This window comes from Bactrocera latifrons, unplaced genomic scaffold (assembly GCF_001853355.1).
Source record: "Bactrocera latifrons isolate USDA-ARS-PBARC rearing strain unplaced genomic scaffold, ASM185335v1 scaffold_48, whole genome shotgun sequence".
Taxonomy (NCBI): domain Eukaryota; kingdom Metazoa; phylum Arthropoda; class Insecta; order Diptera; family Tephritidae; genus Bactrocera; species Bactrocera latifrons.
Window position 1 is genome coordinate 56,580 of NW_017537134.1, and position 24,337 is coordinate 80,916.

Sequence of the window (24,337 nt, forward strand, 5' to 3'; positions counted from 1 at the left end):
GGCTATAATATATTTAAAAAAATATTTTATCTTTCTATTTTGCAGTCTCTTCCAACTATGTGCCAAAAAGGATGAAAAATATAGCCAAATATATGATGAACACGCTGACTAAAAAACACACAAGCAAATTTATATTAAAAATTTATTTTCTGGTGTGGAAAATGATGATGATGTTCGACAAAAGAAAGAACAATTGCAAAAACGCGCATCTCCATTGCATAACCACAGGCGCATGGCGATGATGTGAATATATACAGAAAAATATGCTTTCAAAGACACTTCTGACAGTGCACAACAACATTGCAATTGAAGTCACAAAAAAATTATATACAACAAAAACAACAACAACATTAAGAGCTTAATTCACACGCTTGAATACATGCTGAATGCGCCTTTCGTCGGTGTCGTCGCCTAAATGAAGTTAACAATCTGTCAAATTGGTAAATTATTTCTGCTGCTGACAGCTTTCTTCCTACTCCTCGATTCCCAACAGTTAGTGGGTGTGCATTGTACCACCGAAAAAGTTGCCATTGAACGTTTGAATGCATCGACTGCTGACACCATAGGTGAGCTGACAACGGTAGCTGCAATAAGACAGGCACAAAAAACCACAACCGCAAACGTGACAGCTGTCAGAGCAGCAGTGATAGTTGATAAGGTGTGTAAGCAAAATAACAAAAAAAGCAACAACAAGAAAAGTAGATCCTCTGAGGTTTGCGCTGAAGAGCAAAGTCAGCCGCAAGAAAAGGAAGAGTTGGCAGCACTTGAAGAGCCGCACACGATATCGGAGTACAATACAACAATAAAAGCCTCCAACACCAGACGAGACCACTTGCTGGATGCCCCACGTATTAGACACCCAGTTGTCGGAGAATTAATGAGCACAGTGGAGTCGGCTCGTGTGCAACAGTTCCTCGCTGAGGCTCATGATGTGGCGCAAACACAGCACAAATTAATTGCAGCAACACCAACAACGCAGTCAACAGCGGCTGCAGCGCCAAATGCAACTGTGGCAACCACAAAATTGCAGAGTGTTGGAGAACTCTCAGGTGGACAAAATGTTGCAAATATTGACTCGACAACAGAACGACAAAAACGCCAAAGAATGGCAGATAGTGCGCAACAACAACGTGTGCAGCAATTGCAGCGGGGTGAGTTTGCCAGCGAACAGCAACAATGGCGACCGCAAGCGAARCAACAACGCCGAGATGAGCAAATACATCGACCACGACAGCAATTTGACACAACACAGCAGCCATTAGCAACAACAGCAACAAAGGAAACACGCACAACGACAGCAACGCTTAGCGAAAGTCTTGCACGCGCTCACTTATCCTCCGAAATGAAGAAGTCGCCAAAGTTTCCAACCAAAATGTCGCAGCAACAGCTGCCAACTCCACTTAAACAGCGGCGACGGAAATCAGCAAATAAGGAGAATGAACCAAAAAGACAACTACAACAAAAACACGCAAGACCGGAGATACGCAAGCAGCGCAAGCCAAAGCCACTTCAAGGGAGACAACAACAAAAACCACTACAACATGCGGCGCAAGAACAATTATCAACTTCAAAGCCACTGTCAGCACAAAAGCGCCAACAGCAATCAAATGGAACGGAACGGCGGCAGCGARTGGACGAACAGCTGCAACAGGATGCTCAGCACGTTCCCGAATACGAACCGCTGCGACAACAACGGCATACCGCCGTACACCAGCAACATGTGGGCGTTTTAATACCATCCCGCATTTTGGACGTGTTGCATGTGCAGCAGGGCTTTTACAATTTTCTGGATTTCTTTCATGTCAATCTGCAAAATGTCACTGTCGATTTTCTACGTGATGACGGTAAGTACCGCGACATGATTCACATACCAACAGGCACATTTCTACCACCGTTATTTCGCAAATAGACGAGCAACACATTTGTACAAAATGCTTTACATAGGAATTATTGTATTTTTCACTGAGTACCGACTTGCCCATAATAGTTTTGTTAACTATTGAACTTGGCGATTTTAGACACGGCAGGGTGTTTTAAAGCTATTATTTAGGTTATATTAGCATGCTACACCAAGATGTGTGCCGGTCTTGCTTATCATTTGTTAACATTAGGGATGCAAAAAATGCAATAATAGAAAGTTATTTTATAGTTATTGCTGGTTTATAAACACAATTGAGAACTGTACACCACTGGCGATCAAGACAATGCTATATTCTGGAATTACTGATTCTGATTTAATAACTGAACCAAGTGGCACCAAGTATTCGATATATGATATTTATTTTAGACGGCGGTCTAGATACATCAGCGATAGTAGAAACTCTTTCTCTCATTCTCTGAGTTTAATATTGATAGTTCTTGTCGTACGGGAAACATATTTTTAATGATCAGTAGGAATATATTCAGCAGTTTTTATCCGATCTTAGATACAAATATTTAACTTGGGGGTAGGTAGGCTCATGACTCTCCCAGGGAACCACCGGCTAAGAATTACTATGTAGGAGGTACAAGACATTTAAGTCACCTAATATGTTGCAGAGTTCTCAGTTTTCTCATTATGAAGGCTGACGATTCGCTGATATGAGTATCTTTAAATTATTGTCTGTAAAAATACCACCGAGTGTGGGTTTTCCCTTGTAGCGACGGCAATCTTCTATAAACTCTGTACACATCGGACTAATGTTGTTGTGGAATCTGAAAAATTAGCTTCTAAAGCACTAAGTGTTTGGTCAGATGAAAATCTAGGTCCCCTGCCTATTCACGAGTGGATGCCCGGCATAAGTCGGTGGGTCCAGTGTCCTTTGAAAGGAGAACTCAACCGCTCCTGTCACATTTTAGTGCTCTTKYTCCTCTCCTTTTTMCCTTCTCCCATCGATTGATACTTGCTAATATTTATATAGTCAGGGAAGCAGTTATTACTCGAATTGCAGAAAGCCTATGCATTGAATACACTTTAATATTCTTTGCCAGTGTCCTTCTGGTTGTGAAAACTGTATTAGGGGACTCATTGCTTTCGCTATAAAGAATCGCCGCCTGGAACGCACACAGCCTGTTTTGGTCATTATTCTCGATAGAGCTTTATAAATTTTGTTTRTYTTACCGGAAGAATACTTCAAGTGTTGCTTAAATTTTAATTTGGAATCCAATATTACTTCCATATACTTCAGCCTTATTCGTTCTTCTACATTCCTAATGCTTATGAGTAAAAATTCGTTTTTGTGCTCCRCTAGTTCCAGACTCACAGAAGAGAATCCTTATGGTAGATCATTTAAACACTCATTGCATTTATTTTTCAGGTCGGCTAATTGCTTGGCCACCGCTACCACAATGAGATCGTCCACAAATGCTATTAGTTTCACGTCGGTTGGTTGCCTGAGCCTTGGGTACTCCACTCGAGATAGAGTAGCTTTTGGTGTTTGCTCTTAAAATAACTCGTTATAATGTTTACGAGGTATTCAGGGGCGCGTATTTTATCCAGACTTTGATTATGTGTGCCCAATTTGTCGTGTTGAACACATTTCTGACATCCAGGGTAATCAGCGCAGCAGTTTTTTGTGCCACTTTTCATCTTTCACCACTTACTGCACATTTCGTCGATACTGCGACTAACGGGGATGACGTTTCTTTGCTTGACGTAGGAAATCCGGTYGTATTTCGGGAATAAKGTTTCGACGACTTTTCCCATTAAAGATGCATCCTTATGTTGATGCTGCTTATTTTCTCAACATGAAGATTTCATAAGCGTTTACCAATGGTCAGGGTTCGCTTCTTCACTGAGCTTTTCAAAAAATCAGTATAAAGCCTTTAAATTTTTTACGACCGAGTGTATTAAATTTATAAAACAACAGCAAAAAATAAAAATATTTTCGCATTAAAATATACTCAGGCATAAACGGACAAAATATGCTACTTATTTTCGGCATGGTGGTGCCGCAACATTCAAAATAATTATCCTTTTGCGCTGACAAAATTTATACAGTTTATAAAATATATAAGTTGTTTAACACCCTCAATAAACATTTCACTTCACACTCGTAAAAAAGATTATACGCATAAATTTCAACGCTTATGTATTTATCTTTACCTTCTTCTTTCAACTGATTTCTGTTGCATGAACACGCGCACACACACGAACGCAGATTTAAGTGGCTTCATTAAATTACTCGAACACCCGAAATATACAACTGTGGTGAAAACCTTAAATACCGGGATTAATCTCGCTGACGAAGAGCTGCCGCTGAATGGAAGATCATCAGCAGCAACGGCAACAGCGGCAACACGGCCAAGTCAGCGGCAATCACAGCAACAACAGCAGCAGCACCATCAACAGCAATTTGTAGCACCGGCACAGATTAATAATGCAACAGCGGCTTTCTCGAAGGTTGGCGAAATGAAAAAGTCATCAACGTCAAGTAATGCGCCACTTGTCGCCTACTGTCACTTGGCCGAGCAGCTGTCACGAGATTTTAATAAAACAGTACTCGTTTGGCCGTGTCCGCGAATGAAGGTGAGTGAAAGAAGGCCATAATTGCTTTGTATATTCCACATACTTACAATCAGGCTTGGTTTGCGGCTTTGCGCAAGCGACAAGCGAAAAGATAGTTTATTGTGAAATTTTAATCTTTTGGTTTTGCTCTGTTGTTCTTATAAAGTGTACGAGATGCAGGATATAATTATTTATCATTATTATTAATAAAGCTGCGCTTACTCCTGAAGGTTTGGTTGATTGGTGCTCTGCTAGAAAGTGTTTATAGCTTTATGGTTATTATGATTATTTCCCAAATAGCTTGTGCAATTTTGGTGCTAGCTTGTTCATGCCTAAAACTTATGGTTAGCATATAATATATGCACTAATATTTTTTTTGTTTTCGCACCTTTACATCATCTGGTAACCTGATTAGTCGAAATCGAAAGAAATAGTGTGTGTTCCTTTATACTGTATAAAAGGAACATATTTGTTAGTCTATCATGCATAAGTAGTTATTAACAATGGTCTGCGCTATAGGCAAATTATTCGCTATTTTTGGAATTAAAATATTGCTCATAATTTTTCTGTGTTTTATAAGAAATAAAAGCTCCGTACTTTTAAGCAATCTAGACTATCTTTTGTTGATTTTCTTGACTCATAGTTGCATCATTCGAGTTTAGGGAGGCCTTCTCTTCAATTATCAAATGTCGGAGAAGTATTATTTAGATATTATTGTCTTTCTGACAAGTATTTCGGCGAGAGTCTTGTGCTTTTCTATAACTATGATCAACCTATTTTAAAAAATTTTGAGAATTTAGATAGCTAGTTTCCCATACCTTCTGGCCTATTTGCTTTTGAATAATATGCAAATATACATCTTTGAGGAGTAATATACCAGGTTGCTCAATAAGTTTTGGTATTGGAAACACAATTTTATAATTTAAAATACACTCTATTATTCAGTATAATCTCTTTGAACACTAATGTACTTGCTCCAACGATCCTCCAATCTGTGGATCCCATTAGTGCAGTGAGAATCCGGAGGTCTGGTGAATACATTGGATGCTCCAACAATTCGAGCTTTAATACATGGATTTTAGCCATTGTCCAAACGATCCTGTGACACGGTGCATTGTCCTGATGAAATATGATTTTTTCTTCTGCAAACCGGGTCTTTTTTCACGAATTTTTTCCTKCAACTGGTCCAAAAGGTTACAATAATATGCAGAATTAATTGTTTTACCAGTTTGCAAGTAATCCACAAACGAAATTCTTCTCGCATCCCAATAAACTGGTCGGACACGAACTCGTTTCGCAGCCGAACAAAGAGGTTCACATCACTCTTTAGCCTCTTGTTTTGATTCAAGATCATGGCAATAGACCCACGTCTCATCCATAGTGATGAGTCGACGCACAAAATCCACTTTACTCTTTTTAAAATGCTCCAAAAGTTGCTGAGAAAGTCGCATTAGAATGCGCTTTTGTTCTATGGTTGGTGAATGCGGCACCCATTGTGCACACAACTTTCTAATACCCAAAACTTCACTTAAAATATGGCTCACACTGCCTAATGAGGTGTATAAAGACTCTACTAAATCTCTCTCAGTCAATCGATGATCTTCCAAAACCACATCCTGTATTCTGGCTATAATTTCTGGTGGTGACCCCGTTGATTTTACGACCACGTTTAAATTCAGCAACCCATCTTTATACTGTTATAATTGTAAGTGAATAATCGTTATACACTTTCAGCATTCGTTCGTTGAATTTCTTTTGGTGATCTTGTGATACTGCAATCACTTGATTTAGACCTAGGGCAAAGTTGATATTAGCCGTATGTCTCCTCTAAAAATTTAGTATCTACGTACTATATATAATTTAAGATTATTTGGACTATTAAAATTGTATCTGCCAGCACAAGAAGAGCAATTTGTTCATTCAAAATATGAATTTATTCAATGACAATTAGTTTTCATAATTGCATTATTTTCATAAATGACAAAACTCGTCCGAGATTTTTTCTTTCATTATGTAAATTAATTTGTGGCTCGTCCACATTTCATACATAAACCATAGTTGGCTGCAGTGTTCACTTGAGTAGAGTACACAGTGTACTTGTTCATGAACTTGTGGATACTCGTGAGTTCTTCTGCTATTTGTAGCTGTTTCGAAATATTTCTATGCTAGCGACACTTGCCACGTTGTTTGTATTACTCGAGTGCACTACATAAGTGCACTTGCTGTGGAAGTGAGTGCGCGAGTAGAGAGTGCAAAAGCTGATGAAAGCAAAACACGCGGAGGCCTGTACAACTATGAAACACAAGCTAAGTAGATAAATTATTTATTAAAAATTGAGGGACAAAGTGAAGCCTTTGACAATCATCAAAAACGATGAGTAATTTATATTATGGAAAGTGTGGGCAGTTGAAGGAAATACAAAATAAAGGACAAGGAAATGAATGAATAAAATAAAAAATCAAGAATAAAAAATAAATGTCAATTTTATCAAGATTTTGCAAAAACTTAAGTTTATTTTTAAACTTTTAATATAGCCTACTCAAAAGGAAGGGGAAATTCGCTAGCTGCAAAATAGAGACTCACCAGCCTTAGTATCAAATACACTTAAACTATAGCAGTAAGAACGAAGTAGATTTCTCTATCAACTATTTGCTCAATGTTATATGCATACATATACAAATAATTCTATTTACGTGTGCGTTCAAGCAGAACACACAGAAACGTGCCACAAAGGACATAACAAATTCTCAGCGCGCCACAGAAAAGCACACACTCCCACCGCACATAGGCGTGTATAATTCATTTGCGTGCGCTCAAGTTGTGGAACTTGATGAAAGTAAAACACACACAACAAGCACTAATTGTGGCAAACGAATAAATGAGAAAGTGCTTAAGCATTGAAATACGAGTTATGCCATGCGTATATACATTAACGAAGATATATAAATGGTATTTTTTTTTTTTTGGTTAATATATGTTTGTGCATCGAGGCTGCAACAGTGACTTGGCGTTCGACTTGGCTCAGACATTTTTTAGCTACTTCGGGAGATTCTTTGTTGTAGTTTAGGTTTCTGAAATTGTAAACTTGAATATGCGTTTTAATAATAATCCAATATGATATGCTTACCTACAGATTTTTGTCTGTAAAATTGTTCAGCTTGGAATTGAGTATTTTGGAGACAGTTTACACTTAAGGCAACAGTACATCACGTATTTTAACTTTCTAGATACTGGATTTCCAACGCAAGTGATGAATTTACGCAGGCAGCAGTCTATTGGGAGCTAATTACTTGTGACAAAGCCTTCAATGTTATAAATTAAATTTCAACAGAAATTTGTCACTAACCTGGTATAATATTTTGGATGTATTCATATCACGAGATCTCAAATTAAATTCTTGTATGCAGAGCATTGCTGTGGTCATGAGTATTTAAAACAGCTCAACATGCTATCAGCATAGATTGCATCACTCAAAAGTTACACAATGTTAGCTCACCTCAGGCTGACTCCAATTTTCTGTAATCTATTTCAAGTCATATTAAATAACAAGAAATTTCAGTGAAATCAAGTAATCTCTAAGTAATATCAGTTTTGATCAAAACTACACATATAAAACACAATAAAATATAAAAATTAATTTACTCTTATGTAACTGTCGAACAAGTATACATGTATGAGTATAAAACTGAAGTAGAACAGACATAATAAATTGATTTGTACATAAATTCCCATTTTAAATTGGGAAGTGCAAATGCCTTAATCCATGCAGAAATATTTAGCAATTACAGTGTGTATTCAAATGTATGTATATATACATTTATTACACATACAAAAGCATTGCTATAGAATCTTTGCATACTCATATGTATTCATAGGCAATGCATCCTCTCCATGAGTTTAAGGTAGTATTAGTGCCACAGCATCGCTTGCTTCAATAATTAATAGCGAAAGTGAAGCTGCTGTGGCTTTTGAATTTTGCTGCATCATTTGCGATAACGACCTGTGGCACAATACTCATACGAGTGGGTACACAATTTGCTTGGTTAAATACATATACCTATATATACGTGTGTCTTAATACTCTGAAGTTGATTAAATAACTGTATATTGAAATACAGTGACGCAGTTATGTCGAGACATTTGTAAATTCTGAATTGAAATATCCGAGAAATAGAGTTCTATATTTTCAGCCTTTCTTGCCACATGAGACCCGTTGCACCACAGGCTATGTAACCGATTATTCAACAATTTTTTTTTTATAAAATTGCGTGTGTTTCACATGAAGTCATACCGAAAAGGTTTGTTTGAATTTCTATATATTTATAAATATGTATACTGAAATATGCTTGATATCATTATATTTATAAAAACGAATATATTTACCATTTAAAGTCGGGGTTACGTGCCCCTTAAACAGTCATACATGAATATTTGTCTCGTTTTTCGTTTCCGTGTCTTCAGTGCCCATTAGGTTTCAGCAACACATACAGCCTAGTTGTTAATAAATAGTAGTGCAACCTTCATTCATGCTTTTGCGGCACGTGCCATGTACAAGGGCAAAAAGTTAGTCACTTAAACTGCATTTTATTACACCTGCAGTCATTTCTATGTTATCAAGCGAGATGACCGAATTTGCCTCTGCATCCAGCATTTAAAATTTCCAAGTACTCTTTGATAGTTATTTAAGTTTGGCGAGTAGTTTGGACGTGTCTGAAACTAGGTAAACGTGGAATGTCTTCAGACCACTATTGACATAGATTAAGAACCATTATAAGGTTGGTTGTAAAAACACTTCTATACAATCATCATAAGCTGAAAAACATTTTACTAACAAAAAAGAAACATAGTTTTTCATTAAAATAGATAAAATTTTAGCTCAAAATTGTAATAGCACTTGCTATATTTATCTTTTAATTGCTCAGCATAATGAGTGAAATTTCTAATAATTCCACTCACTTAATGCCTAATTGCCTGCCATAACCATCACCTGCTGCAATCGTTGCAGCAAATGTCGAAATGAAAATGAGCATATCACTTATAAACGGAAAGCACACAACAGCATGCTTCTCTGATGTAAAATGCGGTTTGCTTGTGCTTAAAAGAGTTTTAGCTATACACCTACACACCAGACTCATAGCTGCAGCAGTCCATATGTACAACACAGATCGGCAAGCTGCAGTTCACTTCGCACTAGCCTCACCATCATCCAGCTCTCTGCTCGTTATGATTCATACAAAATGGAAGACCACTTATTGGCCGAACAAGTGCAACAACGGCACTCGTGCACACTTTCGACAAGTTTTGTTTTGCTTTGCTCAACACATTCATTGTGCTTTTGTCGAAGAACAATGAGTTGCAGTCAAGCGGAGTGTAGTTTTTGCTCCTGTTTTGCTTAAATTCTTCCGTTATTTTTATTGTGTTTTGCACCTCTGCAAATCTACTCAACGGCTGATGGCTATAAACAAACTGAAAATCTTAAAAGTTTCTTTTTATTGATTTTTTTTTTTTGTATTTTGTGGAGTTGGTATGGTGATTTATGCGCTTATTTATTCATATAAATGAATAATTCGTAACCACTTTATTTATTGCATTTAATTTGTTAGCAAGTGGGAGAAGAAATTTAACAGTGGAAAAACGCTTTTCTGCATTTTCAAAGTTATAAATAATACGCATCAAATAGTATAAACATCATCACGATGGCAGTTATTTTATAATTTTTTTTTTCATATTTAAGACTTTAAGCTCTAAGATACCTGTTTTTATTCTTAATATTCACATTTATTGTCCCAATATTCACTTCTATTGAAAGAGAAAACTTAATTTTTTTTTCAATCGATATCGTGTCTTTATTATATTCAGCAGAAAAAAATATGTCAGATATCCACTTAAAAAATCAGAACTAAGCACAGCATTTTACACGGCATACACTGCGTATACGTAACTAATAATATCACGCACATGCTAGTCCAGTGGACTTTCATTTATTTTTTAGCATATAACCTTACGTAAAGTAACATATTTTTATCCAGAAAGAAGTGAGCTGCCGTACATCCCGCAATCAGCGTGGCGTAATGCAATTGTGACCACATGTAAACAACTTGCACTGCTGGTGCGACAGTGCGTATGCGGAACATTCATTGTAATCACATATTGCTCAAGGGATTTCGCTTGTTGATTCATATCCTTACATGCATTTTGCTAGCGAAAAATGCTATTGGCATTGGAAATCATACACGGCCAATGCGGTTAATGTAAACAGATTTGAATGCGACAGGCGCATTTCAGAAACTAAGCGTTGTCATTGCGATTTCTCCAAAGAAATTTTATTTTTTTTTTCTGTAAGCTGTGTGCCATTATCATTTCGCATATGTACACTGTTGGCTTCATCTAACTTTTCACGGCATAAATGCAACTGCTCATTCAGCACACTTCAAACTGCACACAGGAAGAGCAACTCAAATTGACTCTAAGCGAGGCGAGAACAGTCATTTGTTTGCACGCATATATGTGTGTGCACATCTAGTATCGCTTTGCAAACTTAAACAACAAACAAACTTAATTCGTATTTCTGTACTTTCTCGTATTTTGAAATGCCACAATTTCCTCAGTTGCAATTTGAAGCGAAAATTACTTTTTGTTGTTGTTTAGTTTTTAAATTTATGCTAAATTTATGGCAATAAGCAGATAGCGTACGAGCGAATAACTAACTTTGCTTCAGTAATTGCCATAAAAATCACAACTTTAAATCGAGCGCAAGAGCAGCGCGCAACAAGCCAAACATCCAGACAGCGATCCATCCAGTATAAACCCCTTCGACATTAAATCAGCTTTATTGTGCACTCGCTTTATGGTTTTATGTGCAGTGCACTTGCAATTGGGCGATTTATGTACCCGCAAGTAAGATTGATTAAGCTTTTATGTTCGCAGGCAATAGTAAATGTTGCAAGAAATTTTCATTGCCAGAAACTTTGCTTACTCGTGGTTTAATTTTCTTTCTTTTGATGAGCTAAGGCAACACTTGAGTTGAAATTTAAGCTTCATTTCTTTTCGAATGAAAATTTAATTCTCATCGAATGCAGAGGTGCATTTACTTTCAATGAAAAGCTTAAACGTTAAAGCGGCGGTTTACGCATTTCTATATTAGTTGCAATTTGTATGAAAATATTAAGCATGATAAGGATTTTTGAACCTTGATTTCAATATTTTTGAATATAAATGTACGCTGAAAAGTATGCTACAAACTATTACAGGCATTGCGCTGAAAACTATTCTACAAAATCTTGCTGTCAAACGGACATACATAATCTCTGAATTGTGTGTTATTGGAAATATTTTTAATAACTAAATAACTAGTTACAGTTTTTGGTTGAGAGGTATTAGAATTTAAAATTTGTTCTCAACAAAAATGTCAGCGAAAGAACTAAAAAGAACGAAAATTTAGAGTTTCGGTTTCAAAAGGCTGTTAGATCAAAATTTTGTTAGAAAACATTCCTCTTTCCGCTAAAATTCATTCCAATCCATTGAAGCTACTTTCAATATCTTCAGCATTCATGGCACATATATCCGATTATGTCGTTATATTGTTATATATTAATATTTAGAAACCATTTATTGAATTATTATTATTTTCAAAGTAATCGGAACAGTTGCTACATCGTTAATAGCATACGCAATTCATAAACAATACTCAATCAGCTAAAACAATTTATGCCGTAACTTCATTAACTCAGTATGTGAACGGAAATGCAAGAGCGCTCATTTGCCCACATATTATATAACAAAATAACTGTGATATGCATATCAACGTAACGCATCCACTCCCTAATATCGAAACAATGGCATGTAATGGGCGGCTTAAATGCTGCCAACTGCTGCCCAAACGGTACGCTCGTATCTTGTCATCTATCTAGCTCCTACGTCTATTCCCATTCATTGCGACGCATTTCATTGCTCATGAAAGCCTTAAATCAGTTTGTATGTATGTTATTTCAATTTAGAATGCGAAACTGACAGCTTTGCCCAACTGTCGGATTGTCAATTTGACCCATTGCAATGCCCAGCGGTTGATTTTCCCTTTTGAATTGGAAATTTATCAAATTCATTCACCAACACCTGTTTCCGGTGTGACCTTGCTGTGGGCATGTGTGGCACAAACTCGTATGTAAATACGATTTTGCACACATTGTTTTGTTCTTGTTGCCGCCTGCTTACTCCTCGCTGCGTACGTGCCAAAATCGGAAATCGAAAATTACGTATACGCTGTGTAGGCCGCCAGAAAGCACACACAAGTTTACTGTGTTGTTGCTGTTAACTGTTGTTTTATGCACAGCTATGCAAATGCATCTGTACACAAATGTATTTGCAATTATAATACACGTGTGGTGTGTTTTTATTGTTGCTCTTTAATACGCCTCTTTTTATGATTATCTTATTTCTTGTTTGTTTTGCCTATTGCTCGCCTCACAACCGCTTGCCCATTAAGACAGGTCATGTCTCGCATTGCAGCTTCTTGAATAGCACTTAAATATTCATAAATGACAGTTAAATTGACATAACAGCCAGCTGTTTGCATCAAATTTAAATCGTCTCTTATTGTGCATGCATTTGCCTTGCTTACATATGGCAATGTGTTGCCGCAATTTCGTATTTGGAAAGGGGAAAATTATTGTTTTAAACGATTGTAATAAAGCAGTTATCTGCCATAAAATATATTTTAGTAGGTAAATAAGACTTTCTCATGCCTGCTGCATACATAATAAATAAATATAAAAAAATATGTGTTTCATTTATCATTATTTTATGAAGGCCATCTGGCTACTGCCATTAAATATCATGATTGTGGGATAAAGTTATAAAGATTACAAAATAAAGCAACAATATGTAGCTCATAGGATGTTTTAGGGAATTTTCTGATTTCTTTTTAATCTTCTTTCGATATTTAAAGACAATAGAGATGATTAATAGCTCTTAACTTCCAATAGGCAACTTTGAGGGCGGAGACATCTCTCTAAGAATTTTCTTTCTGATATGTCAAATTCATGCTTTTCAGTTTTTATATCGTACTGATTTAGAACTAATTACATATGTATACCAAATTTTCTACTGCCGTTTCGCGGGTTGTATTCTTATTAGAATTTGAACTTTCTTGTTGATTAAGCTTGCATGTACTATGCCTCATTTTTTGGAATACATTTCATAATCAAGTTTTAAAATTTGAGGCTGGCAAACAAGAGACCCATGCCAATATATTATTGCTTGGATATATCGACAAATAGCGCTGGTACGCTTGAATGCTCTTTCAAATATGAAAAATATTGAACTGAAGGAAAATAACTTTTTAGTATACGGAAATAAGAGGAGTTCATTCCAGATATGTTAAAAAAAAAAATAAGTTGTAAATAATAAATTTAATATAATTTATACATTGAACAGTTCATACTAAGTTTTCCAATGCTGTAATACCCAAAAGGAAACGTCTGTCTGCATATACGCGAATTAGTCCTTCAGTTTTTAAGATATCAATCTGAACCTTTGTAAATGTTCTTTTCTTCCTAAGTATCTGTTCAATTGCCGGAATCGCTGATATTGGATCACTATATCATAAGCTGACATGCAAACTGAGCGATCGGAATTGAGTTCTTGTAAGAAATTTTATGTATATGTGAAGTTTCGGCGTAACCGAAGTTAAAATTTTTCTTGATTTATTTATTTTTTCATTTTGTATCTCTAAACATACCAACAATATAAAGTGTTGTTGTAACTTTCGAAACAATCCCAGCAGTCAAGTTACCCTGATTCGCCACTCCAATCACTGCCTATGCAGCGAAAATGCTCTGAAAATTATGAAACTCAAAATATAAGCAAATTAAGTGCAAGAGAATACGAAAGGGGACGAGGAAAAAGAGGCCAAGAGGAAATACATAGCGAAATGCTTTGGGTATCCGCTACCTGTGTGAATGGTCGATTTGGTGACCCAGAAATCACATCAAATGTGAAAGTTTGCGCAGCGTTAAGCAACAACGCACAATGGTAAAACGGCGCAGAGTCTCGACGGAAAGTTGAAATAAAGGAGAAACGTCCTTAGTGCTGCCACACCCAGACTCCCGAGTATACAAACAACCGCTGTCATTACATTTTGCATAATAGAAGGTATTAGCTTTGGCCGCTGGCGCTAAATTTAATTTCAGCAACACAAACACACGCAACTCACAATGCGCCACTTTCCAAATTTTGCAAATTTCGTAAATTCCGGCCAAATGCAAATGTTTGCACTCGTTGCAAGTTTTCAAGCGAACAAATTTCTGCACAACAGTTATGCCATTACACTCTCTTGCTACAAGTGCAAGATTTCCGTCCCACAGTGACACTCTTTAAGTGGCAGGCGACACCAAACTATTATTGCGCAGCTTTAAGATGGTAGCGCAAAATCAAGAAATAAAACAGCTTTCGAAGAAAAGCGCCAAGCTTCTTGCAGCAGCTGGGCGCGCAGCGGGAAATAAATGATTCGGTGCAATTCAATAGCATTTTGTCGATGGTAAATAATAAATAAAATAGCAAATTTTTTATTGCTTTTGGTGTGTGAAATGCGATAGTGAAATTCGCAGCTCTTGAAAAGAAGCTCACAATCTAGAGCCACATAGCTTTGAACACTCGCGTGAGTAACGAGAATGCTTTCTTTCTTCTCGACGACCAAACTAAATGGAAGAAATGCCAACAAAGTTGACTGAACTAGAAGAAGGAAAATGCAGAAATGAGAATTTTTTTGTGAAAAAAGAGGAAACAAAAACAAATAAAAAGAATAAGACAAAAAAGTGAAAAACAATAACAAAATAATATAAAATAAAAATTTTCCGAGCGAGTGAAAAGTTTCGCTAAAATCCTGAAAAGTGGGCGTTGCTCCTGGTTTATGTGAAAGTGCCAATATATTGTGCGAGATCAATGCAGGTACTGTTTGCTATGGACAGCAAAAATTATATAGAATTTTTGCTACGTTTTAGTTGCTGTGGTATTAGCGGGTCACAGAGAACTGTTATTGTTGTTCTCAAATATTTTAGAGTTATATTGTTTAAGGGATAGACCTTTCGTTCATTTAAACCGTAATAATATATGTTAACAGTACTCTCTATTGCTTACTGAGTACTTGAATTGTCTGTTGTATTGTTTTATATATGTAGATAGATAGAAAAACAATTATTAGTATATACCATAAACATGTTGTATCAACTCTGCAAACTTGAAACCTGACTATTGCTTAGTTTCAGCCATCACACCACTGAATCCTACGTTAAAATCCGCCTGACGATAATTGTGTCTAACATCAGCTGCTAGTATTGCTGGTTACTTCCGTTTAGCTTATTTCTACAATTTAAAATTAAAATCCGAATTAAAGCGCTGGCGAAAAATCGCTTATGAGTAAATGAACTGCAAGCAACCAACGCAGATAAACACCATATTTATGATGCTGCACCTCAGCGCATTTGTGGGAAATTAAAAGCGAGCAGCATCAAAAAGCAAATTGCAAAATATTGGCAATCATTTGCAGTAGAAGAAGAGAATTTATAGTTGTTTAAAGAAATGTACTAGCGAGTGGAGGCGAAATTGTGTGTATGCAAATGATATACAGATGGTGAAAATATTTTGCATATGTCCATACTGCCACATATAACACATATAACACATATGCAAGCATAAATATTTGCTTATAATAAAAATTCGATTTTCCTTTCCTCGGTTATTCATCATTGAACTTGTCCAGCTGTGCGCTAAGCCAGCAGATGTTACCTCTCAGTGCAGTTTGCTTAAGTTTAGTAGTTAAGGCTTGAAATAAAAAGTTTACTATTTTTTATTTATTGCTTTCTACAAACTTTATAAGTACGTTAGCTAAGTTACAAGTCTGTTATCTTGTGCTCAAGTGCGTGAAATTGATTTTGACATATTTCACATTGAATCTAATCTAATCGTCGCTTCACAAGGTTTTCATATGATTTAGGTGAAGGATTTGAAGCTATAGGTTAGCTTTTTTAACGTTTTGAATTCATAACCAGTGTTTTCAGAATTAAATAAAACTTAGCTGCCTTCTTACTCCGAAAATTTCATTTGCTTCGTATCCATTGCAATTATTTCCGTAGAGAATCTTTCGCGAATTGTTCTTCTTGTTTGCTTCATTATCTGCTTCTGTATCAAAAAACTAGAAAAAGTCTTCATAGATGTAGCGAGTCGGCACCATATCTTGCACTTTTTATTGCTGACATGTTTTACTGATAACAAATAGCGAATGCCTTTTGAATTTATACACTTTTCACAAATTAATTTAAGTAAATGACATTCATGCCTTTTCGTGTTTAACTGGCAAATCATCGAATCTTTCCTAGTGATGGACCAACGCAAGTATTTGCATTATGTCCTGTATTTTGACCACATACTTTTTCTTTCTTTAGGTTTTCACTTTGTGACCACGACAAGGGGCTAAGTTAAACTAAAATTAATCGAATATTGTCATAACTTTGCTCGTACCCAAGTATCTTGATCATCTTGAAATTATGTAGACACATTTTCTTGAAAGTAAAGTAGTCTTCCTTAAGTGCTCTAAAAATGTATAATAAAATCCAAATCCTACCCCATTAAAAATCGCTTATTTCGGTTACACAGAAGCTTTAATACTTTTCACAGAGCAAGATGTTTCTGAACAAGAATTTGATTTTGATCATTTAGTTCGTATGGCAAATTTATGAAATAGGTGAGTTTGCATGTGTGATCAGAGTTTTGCACCTATCGTCACAAATCCTTAAAGACTTAAGAAACAAAGGCTCCTTCTGTGTCGATGCAGCGCTGCCAGTGCGATTTCCAAGCATTGAAGGCGTCACGGAAGCCATTCTCCGGAACAGCCTCGAGAGCCGAGGTGCATGCTGCTTGGATCCTCTCTGTCGTCTCAAATTGCCTTTCATCGACATTTTCATGCAAGGAAACAACTACGTTATTCCTGTTTTTCCTGTTCTACCGTTATTCAAAAATTGGGGATAACTTTCACTTATGTTCAAGTTTTCTTGGCGACCTTTCACTTGCCGCAATTTCGTCAGTGAACATTTTTGGGATTAACTTCGCGCACACCTTGCGCATGTTCAAGTGCTCCATCGCAATATCATGAACCACAGATTTTGATAAATTTAACATCTGGGCAAATAAGCTAACACTTAGTCGACGAGTTCAAAACTTGGCTCACACGACTCACATTGGCGGCGCTTGTCGAAGACGCAGGTCTGGCAGCACGGTCTTCATCGGCGACCTCTTCCCGGCCCTCTAAAAAGGCCTGGTGCCACCGAAACACACCACTTCTTGCTAGAGCAACATCTGTGTAAGGCTGTTTTTTCATATGAAACGTCTCTGTCGTAAATTTACCAATTTTCACACAGAATTTAAAATGTTGGTCTTGACTCTGTACGTGCTCGGAGAAAACTGACCAGCCGCTCATTCGTTAGCTAGAAATGCCCTTTGTCGAATCCAGTCGGTGCGCGCAGGTTTCCAGTACAGTCTAGGCGGTACAAAATCAGTTTTATTACTTTCCGGACAAACCCTGCAGTTATGCCGAGGCCATAATCTATGTCGAATTTCTTGATAATATCATTTTAAATAAAAAAAAATATTACATACCGAATCTTAATTTTGATCGTGCAGTTTGTATGGCAGCTATTAGCTATAGCTGGTTCCGATATCTCAAAAACTGAGTCATTAGTTCGACTATATACAGAAAGGCCGACATGGCTAAATCATTTCAAATAGTCATGCTGATCATTTATATATTTTTTATTTGTTAGAGTCCTTTTTTCTTTGCTTTGTATTATTGTTAGTTTTGCTTGGGAGCTTATTTTAATGCCATTTAAGTACAGTTTATTAATGCTGTACTTAATAACCGAAAGCAAGAGATGGGCGAGTGTGGTACATATACAATATTTATCCTTCATTTAAAAATCATTTCCGCAGATGCCACGTGTCAGATTACACATTCACGGACTGTAATGACTACATTGTCACGTCCGTGATGGAGCACGCAGACAGTGTAAACAAATTTAATAGCTGCTTATGACAGGGCTGTCGAAAAGAAGTGCTACATGTGTACAATATTTGTTATTTTAGGCAACCCTGTAGGGAATTAAGTAGACTGGAAACCACTTTATAAATGAATAATAGTTTTCTTTTACCAAAAATGTGTTTACAGCTAGCTTTTGAACTGTATTTAAACAGCGTTTGGTGCTATGAACACAACCAATGCACTACCCTCAAAATTAGAAGCCAACACAATTGAATATTGTCACGCGAAATCAAAAGCGAGCACTTGAGTATTTTCCCCTTATACCCGAGAGGTTTTTAGAACTTCTAAACCAATTAAAAGTTGAGCTATTTCCATACTGGACTCTGCACTGTTCATAATACAAAGTTTCCGCATACATTTGTGTATGCATTGGTGTGATGTGCAAAGCGTTTGCAAATGGAAAATGGCAGTTTGTGGTAGCGACATTATGTCATTCGTTTCACACACGATGCGTGTTTGCAATTTATTTCCACTTATTATAAAACAAATGGCTGTACACACACACACATACGCAGACCCACAGCTACGCATATTGCGACCAGCTGTTCGAGGGAAAATAAATGTGCAGCACGCACACAGTTAAGTGTTGAGGTCATTTAAATGCAAAACCGGTGCAACAACAAATCATGCACCTACACTGTGTCAGTTATAAATGGTGTAATTATGTAGCAAACTAACGGCGACCATGCAATAAGCATTTTTCTAGGCGCATTAACACATGTGTGTACAGAGTTCACTTGAAGGCCTCTAAGTGGGCTCCATTCAAGTGTTGCTATTGCTGTTGTGAGCTGAAAAGTTTGCAGAGAAGTTATCAGGTATTTCTTAGCATATTTAAGGACTGAAATTTATACGTAGAAAGGTGAGGTAGCGTTGTAGACATTCCGGTTAACTTCAACATCATAAGTATAGTCGCAGAATACGTATATAAAATTAATTGGAAGAATTAAGAAAAAAATAATGGGTCAATCTGTTACTTATTCTATTTAACAAGACAGGAAATAATTCAAACACAACTCTTAACCAAATCTAATTTATGACATTTTCTTAAATATTTCCAAAAATATTATCTAGTATACTGAATGGTGTTATTTGATGGCGACAAAATTTTATATTGGAAGATAAAAAGACAATTAAAAACAAGAAAAAACTTTAACTTCGGTTGCACTGAAGCTAAATACCCTTCACAGGTGCATTTCTGTTAGTAACTACGTGTTCAGTTTGTGTGGCAGCTATATGCTATAGCTAACCGATCTGAACAATTTCCTGGGAAATTACATTGTTGCCTTAGAAAATTGTCTATACCAAATTTCGTGCATATATCATGTCAAATGCCAAAGTTTTCCATAGAGGCCCTTGATTCCTATCGTTCAGTTTGTACGGCAGCTATATGCTATAGTTAACCGATTTCAACAATTTCTTCGGAGATTACATTGTTGGCTTAGAAAATAACCTGTTCCAGCTTTTGGAGAAATACATAGTCAAATGTGAAAGTCGTCCATAAAAAAACTTTATTCCGATCGTTCAGTTTATATGGCAGTTATATGTTATAGTGGTACGATATCAGCAGTTCCGACAAATGAGAAATTGAAGAGAAAATAATGTTTGTAAAATTTCAAATCGGTATCTTAAAAATTTAGGGACTAAATCGACTCAGCTCGACATACTGAGCATTTATATATTTGTTTGTCAAAAAAGTCTTGCGGTATTTTCGCTAGTTGGCGCTGAGAGCGCGTAGTTCTAGTTTTATTCGTTGCATCATTGCTATACCTTTTTGGAAAGCTCATTTCACGCGCTAACACGTGTTGATTGATTGTCGTTTCTTTTAAGTCATTCGTGAGTTATAGCGTCGCAAACATGGAGCAAAATAAAGAGAAAATATGGCATATTTTACAGTACTACCACGGCAAAGGCAAAAATGCGTCTCAAGCCGCCAATAAAATTTGTGCAGTTTATGGACCCGATACAGTTTCCATTTCCACCGCACAACGATGGTTTCAACGTTTTTGTTCTGGCGTAGAGGTGGTCGAAGATGCGCCACGCTCCGGAAGGCCTGTCGTCGAAAATTGCGATAAAAACGCTGAATTGGTCGAAAGAGATCGGCATAGTAGCAGCCGTGGCATCGGTAAAGAGCTGGGCATGAGTCATCAAAAAAATTTTATGAACAATTGAAAATTCAATAAAGTACCGCAAGACTTTTTTGACAAACTATTATATACTTTATAGGGTTTTCGACCCTTCCTTCTGGGTATTACAAACTTCGTGACAAACTTAATATACCCTGCTCAGGGTATAAAAATCATAAATATGCAAACTTCTCATGCCCTAATTTCTCAACAGCTTACGTGTTCCGGTTCCTTTTTCATTACTCTTCGCATACCCACACGTAAAATAAACTGTACTTACATACTACCTTATACATCAACATTTCTGTCAGCGCTAAAATCGCTGATGGAAATCGCAAAAAATATTACAAATTGACTATTTCTCTTTTTAATTTGCTCGCAAATTCATCGTGCGCAGTCATACAAATTTCTATTCAGCACCAACAGCAATTTGCAAACGGCAAACAAACCTGTCAATTGGCTGTGTTGCGCACATTTTTAGTTAAATGGCCGTGGCTATTTGTGTGAGTATAGCAAAAAAAAGAGTAGAAAGCATTCCGACAAATAGTGTGAAAACCAGCAGAGAAAGAGAGAGGAAAAACTGTGCGTTTGTTTGTTTACTTCAGCGTTTATTTTTATGTGTGTAATGAGGCAAAACACTACAAGTGAGAGAAAAATGTTTCCAATTTAGCTTTTTTGAATTTGCACACTTCCACTTTTCATTATATATCAGGGTAATATAATCTGCAAATACTTTTATCAAATAGCAAAACACTTTTATCAAAAAGATAATAGAACTGAGAGCACATTTTGTACCTCTTTATCCTCAACATAGAACGCGGTTTCGGAAATCAAATTTCATAGTTCTGAAGTGTAATTATGGTGTAAAGATATATCATACTATATAGCAAAATGTATTGAGCACAAATGTGAAGCGCAGCTGTTAACTCTGATAGTTAATTGCACAGCCATTCCTCCAGGAATCTAGGAACCTGTTAATAACAGTTCGCATTAAGAAGTAAGAGTTTTTTTTTAGTCTTAAATTCGTGTATTAACTTGTAAATGACGACGGTTCTATTAGCGTATTTGTTTCTATAATACATATATATTTAATCCGTACATAAATGCAATGTCTACAATTGTTTATCTGCCATCGCTGTCACGTATACGCCATGTACGCCGAAATCGCTACAACTCGTACGTAACTGCTCAGCGTGAGTTTATATACAGATGGTTGCGCATTCCTTTGCTGAATTAAATATTTAATTTCGCATTTACTTTGTCTACGCACGGGAACAGTAAATGTTGATTATTTAAAGGCATATTAACTGAAAACACTTTTAAGCTTTAATGGTGAAATCTTTTAACTCTTTCGAAGTTGTCAATAATATGAAAATGGTTTGAAAGATGTATATACATATATACGTATATATACAATTACATATTTAAAAAATATATATATTAGCTTATTTTCACATTTAGCTTAGTGCGTCATTAGACAGCCACTCTATTCTATATTAGCTGGTATTATATTATTATAAACTAGTGGATCCGTCCACGCGTTGCTATGGTATACAATTTAAGGCTATTTTCTCAGTTAGATGAACAGCATCTGTCAGTTCTACTATATTTCCAAAAGCTTAAAGCTAAGTATACCAAAACTTAACTGACAAATGGCTGCTAAACAGACATTGAGGAAATGGATCTTAAGATTTGGTTTAAGTATATCGAGTTATGGCAGGAAATTTCCATGCAATTTGTTTTCTATTGCTAATTAAAGAGTTCGAGTTATGGAAAACTTCCAGTTATAGCACTTTGAGATGGAAGTTCAACTGCATTATATTTTTTTTTTTGGAATTGTGAATATATGCGTATGTTTAAAAATATATACAGTGAAATATCCCATATTCTGTCCAGTAATTAGAGTTGTTCGCTTAATAGATCCATTTAATGCAGATTGCACTGTACTTCTTGTTTATGAATTGTTTTGACTATCCTATCTTCTAAGTTGCTTCACTAAGAACGTGACACGTAATTTTTATATATAAATATTAAAAATTTAATAAAGTAGATTGATGTAGCTAGTACCTATTCATTTAATATTATATATTTAATATTATATATTTATTTGTGCTCAGAACAAATGATTTTCCATAACTAGTCTTCTTCGTTTTCCTTACAATTCTGCCATAATCCGTTAATAGGCTACCAAATCTAGATCCACTTTGAGCTAATGCACCTAAGTAAACATATTTTCAAACCAAATGAAATCTAAATAGATCTTATAATGAATGTCAATTTATGAGCGAGAATATGTTTTAAAATGCTTGAAAATTAAAAAAAAGTCTTTCTTCGTCTTCCCTTGGCAAATCTCCCACTTAAAACGATTCAGTGTAATATGCTCTAACTTGAATTGCAAAAGCTGTTTTCGGCTACTTTAATACGATTACTTTTGTTTCTTAAATTTTTATCGAACATAATTCTGAGGTTAAAGTTTAGACAAGCATTTGCGGCGAATTAAACAGTTACACTGCCTTTATATATACATTAACTGTACTCAAATGTTAACGAGTGAAATGCATCGGCACTTAAAAGTCACCACAGGCACCTACTATGAGTATGTATATATGTATGTATAAGTTTACACTCGGTCATATGTGCGCGTGTGATTTAACGTTTAGTGAAATGCATACGCGCATGTGGCAGATCCCAACCGGTACAGAAATCCGCACATGCATAGTTGACGAGTGTGACTGACTGCCAGCAGTTAAAGCACATCGCATGTGCATGTGCACAACCACCTCTTTTGTTTACTTTCCCTCAATAGCACTTTTCTCTTCTTCTTTTTCTTCCATACTTATTGTAGTTACTATTGCTGCACTTAGGAATTCGTTTACAATAGCAGATGCGTTGTATAAATGTGGTATCAATAACAAGTCAGCTGACCAGAAATATTCTTTAGTTATTTTATATCACTTGCTGTTGTACTTAGATGGGTATATGTACATAAATTTGCGAGGACAGGCATTTGTCTGTGTGCCCGCAGAAAAAATATGCTGCTTCATTCCACTACACAACTTAGAGAAGGGAAGTGTAATCGCATGCTCAACTAGCAATGTTAGTTAGTTGCATTATTTTATTTTCCATTTGATGAAATCGACACCATATTGAAAAGTTTTCTCGCGATGGATGGTTTATGAGAAACTTTTGAGAGCTCATCTGTGTGGCAATACTTTTCCAAGTTTCTAAGGCAAAGAAAATTTAAGATAAAGGAACACATAAATCAAATTATTTAGCTTAAAGTGGTTTGCCAGCTATTTTGAATATAATGTATTGCTGCCATCAGATGAACAGCTTTTAATACACAAAATCGTACCTCAAGCCTTGTAGAGTTTATGCGCCGATAAATGTGAAATATTCGTTTACTGACAACAACTACCCAGTCAAAGGCAACTTCATGCCGCCTCAATTATTTCAACGCTGTCGCACGTCCGCATGTTGTCCACTTTTTGCTGATTCCAGACGAGAAATTCTATTTCAAATACTCTAATTCAATTTGGAGCGTAAATATTATTTAAATAACCCAATAAAATTCAGACAAAACTTTTACAATTTGCAACTGTGCATAACGGGCCAACAGACAGGCAGACAGACAGACAATTG

The 24,337-nt window shown here is 36.2% G+C and overlaps 1 protein-coding gene across 1 annotated transcript in view; it reads left to right on the top strand.

The window, feature by feature from the left end:
* Positions 1–386: 386 nt before the first annotated feature.
* LOC108973427 overlaps positions 387–24,337 on the top strand; it is a 56,732-nt gene continuing 32,781 nt past the window's right edge. The window contains exons 1-2 of the mRNA XM_018940685.1: positions 387–1,844; positions 4,140–4,507. Of these exons, the coding sequence (XP_018796230.1) occupies positions 416–1,844; positions 4,140–4,507 (1,797 nt within the window). The 5' untranslated portion in view covers positions 387–415. The remainder of the gene's footprint in view (positions 1,845–4,139; positions 4,508–24,337) is intronic.